The sequence below is a fragment of the Vanellus vanellus genome, assembly GCF_965231255.1.
Source record: "Vanellus vanellus genome assembly, chromosome: 8".
Taxonomy (NCBI): Eukaryota; Metazoa; Chordata; class Aves; order Charadriiformes; family Charadriidae; genus Vanellus; species Vanellus vanellus.
This window is the reverse complement of record NC_138913.1, coordinates 21,026,052-21,037,858: the sequence shown is the minus strand read 5'-3', so window position 1 is coordinate 21,037,858 and position 11,807 is coordinate 21,026,052. Positions and strand designations below refer to the sequence as shown.

Genomic DNA, 11,807 nt, shown 5'->3' with positions numbered 1-11,807 from the left:
TTGCCGTTAAGAAATTATTTTTAAATAGTCTTCATAATATTATTAATAAAAATCGTTAAAAAATTGGCACATGTAATGGAAACTTAATGGATGCTATATGAAATATATTTAGTGAAGTTTGAAATGTGTCTAGGTGATTTCCTTTCACTGTAGGCTTTTGTGTATTGTAGAGTAGAAACACGTAATACTTCAGGGTGTTTTGGGCTAATGTGAAACCTTGTAATTTTTATTCTTTCCGAAAATATGAGGCAAAATTTATATGATTTTTTTTAGAGCCTGTATGAAACTGGTAGAGCATGTTAATCTTGGCAGAAAGATTGCATAGAGGTGGCATTTGCCCTCTGCGTGTGTGTGAACTTCACTGTTTGTAAACACACGTGTTAAATAGCTCTTTATATGCTGAAAAGAACTGGAAGGACCTCTTCTCTTACTGAACTATTTAGGCAAGTGGGATCTTTGCCTAAGGGCTTACTAAGGTGTTTAGTTCTATATTTAAATAGTAAAATTAATAGGAATTCTTGCCTTGAAATATATTTTAATTCTTGTTAACTTAATAAACCCCATACTTTTAGGTGGATATTACAACACTGATAAACCGTATCCGAGAGGTGAGATTCTTATTGGAGGGCAAAATGTGACTGTGGGCTACTACAAAAATGAAGTACGAACCAAAAAAGATTTCACTGTTGATGAGAATGGGCAGAGGTGGCTCCATACTGGAGACATTGGAGAGTTTCATCAAGATGGATGTCTAAAAATTATTGGTGAGTTAATAAATTCAGGTGATAATACATATACACATCTTTGATTAACCAAAAAAAAAATATCTTTGTATCTTGGCTTGCAGTCTAAAGCCCTGCCATGTATCCCAGGGAAATTCTGTTACGTTAATGTTAACTTCATTGCCTCTTTTTAAAACAGTCTTAACATTGACTCCAGTCTGTTAGTGAGACTGGTTAGTAATTAGAGAGTTAAATGTAGGCTAATTAAGCTAGATAAGCTGCCTTAGATTTTATAGTTTTGTAAGTGTAGAATTTGGTAATATGTGCTGAGGCATTAAATAAGCCTCTTGCTGTTCTTTATGATAAGAATATCCCTTTGTCATAAAGGAACTAGGGGAAAAATATACTAAAGTAAAGGCGTTATGCATAAACCTGTGATAGGCTCATAATTCTTTGACACCTGTGGGCACAAAAATAGGTGCCCTATAAACTACCCGGTGTCTCTCTTGAGGTCAGTGGGTGATTCAGGGTACTTTTTAATTCTGAAAACTAAGCTTATGTGGTTTATTATATCAGAAGAATCTTAGGTCCCATTGTAGCTGCCTTGCACAGGTCAAACTACCTGGCCTGGTTGCACAAAGCAGCATGAAGGTAATAGCCAAGGAGGGGTACTCCTGGCCCCCATCACAGCTAGCTGGGTAAGGCTCTGTAGTCACCTTTGCCGCCTTTGGCCTGTGTACAATAAGCTCAAGTAATTTGGGCTTACTTTTCGGTTCCTATTGATGTGCTTCAAATAACTGATAGACAGTTGCTTTTTAAATATAGATTTTGCCTGGGAATAAATAACAAAATGTCACCAAATGCTGTGTTTCCTGCCTTAAGCATCTGGACCAGACAGCACAAAATGTGAGGTTCTGGCCAAAAACTGGCTTCTGCATAATCCTGGTTGTCTTCCATTCGCATGCCAGTGCAGTCATACAGCAGATGTTGTTCTAAAGACAGAAGATGCATGGGATCGAAATGTGTCTCATGTGTAAGTGAGGGGCAGAGGGGAAAAAATGCCAAGTCCGAAACCTGATATTAAATGTTTCTGGTACATTCACCAAATGTGAGTCAGCTTATACCTTTTGGCATTTATACATACTTTTCAGAAAAGTATAAAATCAGTGTCCGAAGCTTTGTGTTCCATAATTAATGTTTAATTTCTTTTTTCCTCATTAGATCGTAAAAAAGATCTTGTAAAACTCCAGGCAGGAGAATATGTTTCTCTTGGCAAAGTAGAAGCAGCTCTAAAGAATCTTCCACTGGTAGATAATATTTGTGCGTATGCAAGCAGGTAAGAGGCAGCTGATATTTTGTTGCTGTATTCTTTGTCTGTTCTACTGAAGCTGTAAGCAAAAATTTTTGCCACTCTGTGTGGATTTTTTTAAACCAATTCAAAAAGGGTTTTGCTTATAATACAATGGAATAACTTGCTCTAGCAAAACTAAAACATCTGAAATGTATGTTTTTATTTTTCCTTTCCCATTTTTTTTCATCATTTGTTGGAGAATGCCAAGAATGAATCTCTTTCATTCCCTTTCCCTCAATCTGAAAAGCAGCTAAGCTCTGACTGCATCACTCAAGCACTTTAGAAATTATTACCTGTAGAAGCCCTGGGACACCTTGTTCCTTGCTTTATTTCTCTGTGATCTGTTCTGCAGAGGAAGTACTGTTGTACTTTGGAGGAAGGGGGGGGTGGGGGGAAACATCAACAGCCCAGAAGCTGTTTTGCGCATTAAAGATACTTTTCTTTAACCCCTGCAGTATACTAGCAGAAGCTTTGAAGCTTGAAAGAAAACACTCTGTAAATACTATGCAAACACTCAATTAATAAACAATGATCAGATGTCCTTTCTATTTGCTAAGTGCACTACTGAATTAGGCATATAAGGGTTTAAATTTCTATTTCTAGAATTTCCTACCTGTATATGATATAGACTTAAATGTATAAATATACTTTGGGTGGTCGTTTTTCTTGTTGTCATTTTGATGTTTGGAAGGTCATTTTGGAGCTTCTGAATGATCAGAAATATTCTGATTTCCTGTACAGCCAAAAGTGCCCCACTTGATAACTTTGATGGAAGGAGGCCAGGACAAGCATACCAGAGAATTGCTCAGTAGTAGTAAACCAGAAAATTAACTTTTGGTTTGTTCACCTGGTTCTCTATGGTATTTTTTTTTTTTTTGTCTGTGTTAACTAATGGCAGTCATCCTGTGACTTCAGTGCTGACAGTTTTGGATCAGTAGGCTAACATGCATTGGGCGTGCCACTGCTGAGAAAACTTCCGTTATATTAGGCTTTATTTGTGGTTTTGATGTGTTGGGCAAGTCTCATGTTTGCTTGCTTTGGCTGCCTGAGATTACTTGCCCGTTCTGAGCACCTTCTGTAATCTATGGAGAAAGAGACTCCTATGGATGGTTGTTCCTGCTGTTCTAGGGTTGGAGTTCACTCTTGGAATTGCATTATCAAATTTGTGTTAATTTTGCCAGGTCAGCATAACAATGGAGCCTAAAATGCACTTTGTCAGGCATTTGACCCTGATAGTCTGTGTCCTGTCTATTACTTAAACGTAGGAAAAACTATGAGTAGTTTTTAAAGGTAACTTACAGAGTCCAAGTACATTGCAGATTGTTATTCTGCTGCTGCTGTATTTCTTCCTAATACTTTCATGCGTGTAATTTGGCATGAATAGCCATGTAGTACAGATTCTCTGGATGATTGTCCATATGCACATTTCATTGTGGATATATACTCACCTCAGCAGTGTGAGCTCAGAGACTTTTTGTTAAGCAGTGCCCATGACCTGTCTTGTATCCTGTCTCTCCTTATACTTTGCCTGGGTGATCTTGTACATAAGAGTCGTCCTTCATTTGTAGCTGTTTAACCTCCCGCATGCAAAAGTACGCAGAGGGCAGACTTTTACAAATAAGTTAAATCTGTGTTTTGACCTTAGATCTTGGGTTGCACATCTCCTCTGAATATGGTAGCAGGGAATCAAAACGGTTTGCACGATACCACTGCTTCAAACGCTATATTCATTGACCGCTGCAGACAAAATACTCAGTGAGATAAGGAATAAAATGTTTGCTGAAAGGAATCGTGATTAGAGCTCTTTCAGAGGAGGCTCCTGCTGCTTTATCAGCACTTCACTCATTCAAAACGTATTCAGTGGATATCAAGTATCACATCAGGAGAATGAGTAGCTCAGTTACTTGAGGAATGAACAAACATGGCAAGAAAAACAAGGAGTTCTCAGCAGGAAGCTCAAGCAGAGCTGATAAGGACCCGACTTCACAGAATAGAAATGGTGGTATTGACACGTAGTGCCACTGTAGATGTCTCTTACCATAGGTCTGAGAGCTGTATTCAGGTAGGATCTCAAGCACAGCAAGGGAATGGAAATTCCTAGTGTAGGAGAAATGTTTTGGCAAAATGTCTTAGCAGGGAGGAGTTGACTAAGGAGGTTCCTGAGGACCAAATTCTGAAAATTTCTTCCTTCGTGCTGTTGTTATGACCTCCAAGACTGAAGAAGCCAGCAAATTCAAATGATCTGCAGAAGGAAAAGTAGTGTAGAGGGAAGTAGCTGCTCCAGAGAGAAGATGAAGTCTTCAGGATACTTCTCAAGATGAACAGTGCTTTAGCATTTGAACTGCAGCAAGTGAAGATTTAACGTAGTGGTACAGAATGGAAAACTACATGTTCCAGGAGCTGTAAGCTCCAAGGTGCTCTTTCCAGGAAAAAGCATAGTTGGATGAACCCATTTGTCCAGAGGAAGTATGCTTCTACTCAAGGGGCTGAATTTTAGATGAACCAAAAGTTTGAGGCTTACCCAGCCAGCTGATTACTTCTATGTGCTGTTTATCCCTGGCGACACGGGTAGTATTGCTGGACGTGACCTTAAGCATGTCAAAAGCCTACAGGAACCAGGGATGACAGTGCCAGAATCCTTTGTGTTCTGGATGCCTTCATACGTAATACATTTACATTACAGAGTAGACCCTAGATGAATTTTCAAGGGTTCAGTACAGGGTATAGCACAAGCGTGTGTGAGGGGGAAGAATCAAAGGCAGAAGGTGAGATGCAAGCAGTGAGTGATACTGAGGCTAATCTGAAGTCTTTCTGTAAGTACGTTCTCAGTAAGAGAAAAATGGGAACGGTTTCAAGTCTGCCAACAGGCAGAGCTTGTCGACAGATGATGCCGGGGCAGCCTGTGTTTGTAGTGGACTTTCATGCAGTCTTCACAGCTGCTGTCAGATGCCCATTATAATTCATACTGGTAACAAAGGAGAAAATTGCTATGTACAGTAACCAAAAGGGTATTTAAAGTTAGATTTTTAAAATTATCTTGGAAACCTTAAAGGATAAACTAAAGTAATGTCCATACTGGAGTTAAGGTTCTGTATTTTGCATTAATGATCTCTCTGGTGAAAGAGAGAGTTGAAAAGATTTAAGAAATCTGTATATGGTTAAGGTGAGACAGGATCAAAGGAACAGTGGAGGACAAGATTAGAATTCAGAGCAAGCTTGACTAGATGGAGATTTGCTTGAAAACAGAGGTCAGTTTAAAGAGGGGAAATATGAATTATACTGATACCTAAATAAACTGCAAAAATACAGCTGGTAGCAGTTCTGTAGGAGCTGACGCGAGTCAACAAGTACCATGCTGTTATAAGAAGGTAAATAATGTAGGCTATACATCTGATTATGCCACAAGGTGCGCAACGATCATTTTGCTCTACCAAGCATTAAAGGGTTGGAGTTCCACATGGATCCCTTCAGAAACGGTGGACCTCTTGAAAAGAGTCCAGGAGAAAAATGGGCAGAGATCTCTGATGCATGACTTAGAAGAAAAGGGCATTGCTTAAATTCCTAAAGAAACTTAAGAAAGGAAGGAAGACTAAAAAGATGAGAAGGAAAAAAAATAGTAACAGTCTGTGAACAAATACATGGCTTCTCTGGAAAGGAGAGGAACATCTGACTGTTGGCTGTATGAAAATGTAACTGATGTAAACTGCAGAGAGGATGAGTCAGGAGTAGCCATCAGGAGCAGCTTACCAGTGCTAAAAGTAACAAAGCATTGGCGTTGGTGTCTGCCTGATGTTTAAGAATGGGTTAGACAAACACCTGTTAGATGTAGCTGACCTTTCTTCAATGCAGGTGAATGAATTCAATGATCTTCTGAGATCCCTTTCAGCTCTAATTCTGGGGTCTGCTCCGTTAGAATGTGTGAAGTCATGCTTCACTTCTGGTATGTGAAGTTCTGTTTGCATTTTCCCTAAACTTTACACCATCTCAAAAATCTTGAGTGCCTCTTTTGGGGTGAATTGTGCTTCAGTGCTTTCCAAAGACTTTGAGATCACAGCTTTGTACATTCTAGGCATATCAGGAGCAGACAAAGATTGCCAATGGGAGAGTGAGTGTATGGACAATCACTTGAAAGAGAAGTCACTTCTTTGAGATGTGTTGTGCATATGCTCATTCCACAACCTGCTCTCCAGCCCCTCTTCACTGCAGTCCTCTACTCCTCTACAGTAACTGGATTCTGCAGTTGAGAGGAAACTGAGGTAGGGAAGCTGCACACCGGTCTTCATATTGGGATGCAAAACATGAGGAGAGGCAGGGCGCAGTGACATCGCATGGGTACTGCTTCCCCAAAGCTTTGAGCGTGAGGCACAGTGGAACGTGCATATGGACAGCACACCTTGAAGCAATCCAGTTGCTGTAAGGTAGGTAGCTTCCCTTTCTACTTATTTTTAAGCAGGCGAAGGTAGTTTGTGTGCTATTCCAGAAAGATAATCAGGTGAACAAAAGCCAACTGTTAAGAGCAATATCTCTGTGTGAAAGTGCAAACCCCCCAACTTGAAATGTTATTTTTGAAGACTTGTTAACTTTACAAAATTTATACTAAAGTACATTATACTTCTCAGTTTCCATTCTTATGTCATTGGATTTGTTGTGCCAAATCAAAAGGAGCTCGCAGAACTAGCTCGAAAGAAAGGATTTAAAGGAACCTGGGAAGAGATCTGTAACAGTCCTGAGATGGAAAAAGAGGTACTGAAGGTGCTAGCTGAGGCTGCCATGGCAGGTGAGTAGCTGGGTAGATATTATTAACCTTGCGGACTGTAATGTCTGTGAAACAGATAAGCGTAGGCACTAAAAATATTTCTTTGAGTACGTATATTTCATAGAACATACATGAAGTGAAATTTTCGAACAAAAAACTCAACAAAACGTGAGTTGAGTCAGTCCTTTTGGTTCACGTAACTTATTTTTTTGACCATGGCCAATACCTGAGGAAGGAATATAAAAACAGGGAACATAAGGCTCAGTTCAGTTACATATATGTGAGTGTATGTGTGTCCGGTGTTCTTTAAGATGTCCTGTAGTATCTTTTTGGCCTTAGTTGCTGGTCCAAAAGAATGTGGGTCATCTGTAGATCCACGATAAGCGTGTTGGGTATCATACAGTCTCACGTCCCTATGCATAGTTGAAATAAGCCCATGGTGATGGGGGGTCTCCTTGCTTCCAGTGACTTGCATATAAGGGATTTCCTAAACTGAAAGCAGGGTCTTTGTAGTTAACAATTTTCAGTAGACTTTCCTTCCGTGAACTCTTCTAGTTGCATTTTGAAGTTATGTAAATATTCCCTATCAATATCCATACGATCTTTTGGCGGGGTTGCCCAGCTCAGCTATGTTCATGTGAAGAAATGCCTCCTGTTTTGTTTTAACCCTGCCACCTGCTAGTTCAACGTGGTTCTGCCAAGCTTGTGTATGGGAAGAGCCACAATGGCAGTCGTGATATTTTTCAGTGTCTATTATACTTCCCTCTCAGCTGTGTATCTTGTTCATGCTAATTGGTCATAGTCTATTTAGCTGTTCTGGTGCAGAATTAAACGGTGGCACAGCAATACTCTGTTTGTTCTCATAATAATTTCTGCCTTGTTTTTGCTTTTGACCATTAATAAGCACTGAGATTTTTTCATAAAGCTGTCAGTTACGACCACAGAATGTTGGTTTTTTTTTTTTTTTTTTTTTTTTAAATGGTCGTTGTGGATGTTGCACTTGTTTTTCATATGCATTCTCTTTTATACTTTTCTGCAATGAATGTTTTCTGCTGTCTGTTTTGCAGTTGCTCAGTATCATGATACCCTTCTGCACCTTTTTGCAATTTGTCCTCATCTTTTCTACCCTGGATAACTTTAGGCTTGCAACAATCTTTGTCTTGTTAATCTTCATCTCTTCTCCCTATTACTTGTGAATATATTAAGCTCTGTGATTAGTGTATTTGCAGACTTCTGTTACAGGAACACACTTTTATGATGACTGCAGTCTCAGTTTTTCCTTGCCCCATGTCTCCAGTTCATTTTTTTTCACTACGTGGAGCATATGGGCAGAGTCATTCTAAGAAACTGCTGTGATGGAAAGTGTGTACAAAGTTGCTTTCCTTTTCTTTTTTGTGCAGCACACAATTGATAAAGCAGACTATTTGATTTAATCTTAAGGCATTTTAACGCATTTTGATGTTATTTTATGTTTTTCACTTTGGTGTCGTAGGCTTTATTTTTAGTGCTAAATTGCAAAAAAAAAAAAAAAAAAAAAAAAAAAAACAAAAAACAAAAACAAACAACCCCAAACCCAATGATTTATGTCGAAGGGAGTAAAAGGTGCAGGAAAACCTAAAAATGGCAGGTTGCACAGTATAATTATGCATTTGTGGAATTTTTTCTTCTTTAACTTGAAAATAGGTAATTTTTTTTAGTATTGCCTATCTGTTGATTGCTTTTCTTAAGAGAGGAAAAACAAATAAGTCTGAAACCATAGCAGAAGCTCTTGCAAATAATAGTGTTTTGTGCTAACTGTTCTGTTTCAGCAAGGGGAACAGCTACTGTATGAACTTACTTTCCTTGAACAATTTAGGGCTATCAGGAAAAAAATACCACCCCCACCCCCACCCCTGTTTTTTCAAGCTTAAGTAGTATGGATTTTAAGACACTACCTCCAGAAGATGAGTATCGTAAGACTGCTACAACAGTGTATATTTTGAGGATGTCGCTTGCATGCCCTGAGGCTTTTCTGAAGTTAGGGAGCAGCATGGTTACCCAACAGCTGGGGTTTATGTCAATATGTCGGTGGGAACTGGAGAACAGTTACTGGTGGATCCTGTCACTCTACTAGCGACCAGACTGGTTTTCAGAGCAACACCTGGGGCTTTGAGGAACACTTCTTCATTTGTCGTGTGCTTTTCTGTGTGAGAATGCAGTTCCTCCTTTTGTGCTTAATTGTAGAAAAAGGATTACACTTACATTTTGTATTAAAAGTGTTTATTTTTACAGCTAACCTGGAGAAGTTTGAAATACCAGTAAAAATTCGTTTGAGCCCTGATCCTTGGACCCCTGAGACTGGTCTAGTGACAGATGCATTCAAACTAAAACGCAAAGAGCTTACGGCATACTATCAAATGGACATCGATCGAATGTATGGAAAAAATGTAAAATAATTATTTTTTTTCTGCACCACTTTGCTACAATGAGCTTGGATCAAATAGGAAATACTTGAATTGCCTGTCTCAACACTTGAGATCGACACACAAAACCACCATTCATCATTTGCAGCTTCAACTGTTATTTCTGATAACATCGCCATGATGACTGGCAAGTCTAGTAAAAAGTTATGGCAGCAAACTTGCGTCTGTCTCCTTTTTTCCAGTTCTCTGCTACCTTGTCAGTCTGTGGATTTTCCCGAGTCTTTTTGGGAAACCATGATTCTGAAGCCTCAAGTTTTTAAGCATTTATAAATCCTGTATAATGTTTTATTTGTATCTTTAAAATTTGGATGTATATAGAGAGAACTTGGCTATATAAGAAATGATTATACTGGGGGCCTTTTTTTACCTAATTATTTAAAGATAAGAAGGTATTGATGTTGTGACATTATGTACATTGAAAATGCTTTCATTGTTGAACAGAGGACCAGGTTATTTGCTGCTGTGCTGTTTTTCTGTGTAAAACTGAGGGAGAAAATGTTTGACATTCCAGCATGTGTAACACATTCAATATGTGCCTAATGGTTACTTTTTTTTTTTATCTGAAAATGAAAAGATGGTCGTGGCACAGCTCTGCATAAAGGCAGGTACTCTTCCAGGTGTTAGTTAGAGCTTGTTTAATATGAGAGATGCTTTTAACACAGCAGAAGTTAAACCTAAGAATAGTCTCTCAAATACAGAAACTCCGTGTTTAAATAGCTCATGAGCATTTCATCTGGTAGTTGAATTGTGTAGAGCTATTAAGACCTCTCAGCATTAATTTCGCTTAACGCTTTGTAAGTTCGACAGTGTCCTTTTAGCAGAGGGACTGTAACAGCTTTTGTCTTTTGTCATTAGGTTTGGACACTACACTGGGTTTGCTCTTTTCGTTGTTTGTGAAAGTCTGGCAAGACCCCTGTTCTGCCCTAGCTGCAGCCCAAATCTTATTGGGGGGATTTTTAAAGTCATGATGACAGTTATGTTCTCAGCTCACACGGTGCCTAGCTGCCCTTTGTGCCATTAAAAATCTCCCTTTAATTCTCTGTTCTTTGGTTTAGCGTGTTTTTTGTTTTTTTTTTTTTTGTTTTTTTTTTTTTTTTTTTCTTCTTTAAAAACAGATATTTGAAGTATTTGTCAGCCAGAGTTATTTGTGTTACTTGGTTTGTTACACCCAATTCTTACTTTGGGAAGGAGTCTCAGTTTCTGTTTTACTATAAATATGTGAATGTTGTTTCACGTACAATGGGGGATCTTTTAATCTTCAGTGAGAGTGTTCAGATTTTTCAGATGTGAATTTTATTTTCAGAATATTTCTCGAAAGAATATTTTAATCAGGGTTACATGAGAATGTGAAAAGACACACATTGGTCAACTTTGTTGATGGAACAAATATTAAAATGGCTTTAATTTGGAGATTATCCTCTCATGTGTATCATTTACTTGTAGTACTAATAATGAAGGTCTTGATGCTCACTTAGTGCCCTACTATGGTAGCATATAGCAATTCTGAACGGCAGAAGTTTTGTGTAGGGGAAAGAGTTCCTGCTGTTAGCATTTGTGACACGGCAGTTTTGGGAGATGGTTGATACGCAAATTCTCCTTTTTAAAAAATTCTGAAATAATATTCAAACTAACTCTTTCCGTTGATTATAGAGAGCAGTTTCATAGGAGTCAAAAGTTGTCAAGTGGGTTCCCTGTACTTTATTCTGACGAAAGAGTGGGAAGGTGTGTGCTGTATCTTGTTACATTTACCATCTCTCCCACTGTTGATGGATTTCCCCTGCTGCTGTCTGTGAAAAACTGTTACCGTGTGGTGAATTTTGGTGTAACTAGTCAAATGGAAATGTAAGCAACAAAGAGAAATCGGAACCGCATGAATGAGATTAATGCCTTCAGATATCTAGATCATAAATTCGAACCTTCTGGCAAATAGAGGCAAGACTCATGTTGGAAAACGGCCGAAGAATCGGAAGGTGGAAATTGCCAAGCCTGTAGGGAAGTGTCGCACTGTGTATTAGACATTGCTAATACTTAAATATGTATATGTGCTTCATCAACCGGTTCTTGAATAGTTTGCACTCAGCACAGGATGTACATCGTTCAAATATTTCTTTTTGTGTGATTATTAGTGAAAATAAATAAATTGCTCAAGTACTATGTATATCACCTGGTGCATTGTGCAGCAGATTTAAGAAAATAAATCTGCTTTTGGTTAATTCGGAAGAAATCTGAACTTAGTATTTTATTCTGCTAAGATTTTAAATCTACTTTTGGTTAAATTGCATAAATGAAAATTTTGAAATGGTTTGAAAATAGTAGTGTTAATTTTTCTTCTAATCCAGTCACAAGACTGGGTTACAGTCTAACTGTGGGTTTGATTTTTACAGTTCAGTGTTTTTATATTTAAAATTGGTGTCTATATATAGTTCTTCCTTCTTTAGACATCAGATTCATTGTGGACATCTATTTCTTCTGCAGAATGTGAAAATAAAGCAGTTCATTAATTTTAGCCTCAGCGT

General features: G+C 38.4%; 1 protein-coding gene across 1 annotated transcript in view; it reads left to right on the top strand.

Annotated features, from left to right (window-relative positions):
* ACSL3 (acyl-CoA synthetase long chain family member 3) overlaps positions 1–9,345 on the top strand; it is a gene marked incomplete at its 5' end in the record, with an annotated part of 30,670 nt that extends 21,325 nt beyond the window's left edge. The window contains 4 exon segments of the mRNA XM_082487378.1: positions 573–764; positions 1,944–2,058; positions 6,693–6,850; positions 9,101–9,345. Coding sequence (XP_082343504.1) covers positions 573–764; positions 1,944–2,058; positions 6,693–6,850; positions 9,101–9,264 — 629 coding nt within the window. The 3' untranslated portion in view covers positions 9,265–9,345.
* Between the last annotated feature and the right edge of the window lie 2,462 nt (positions 9,346–11,807).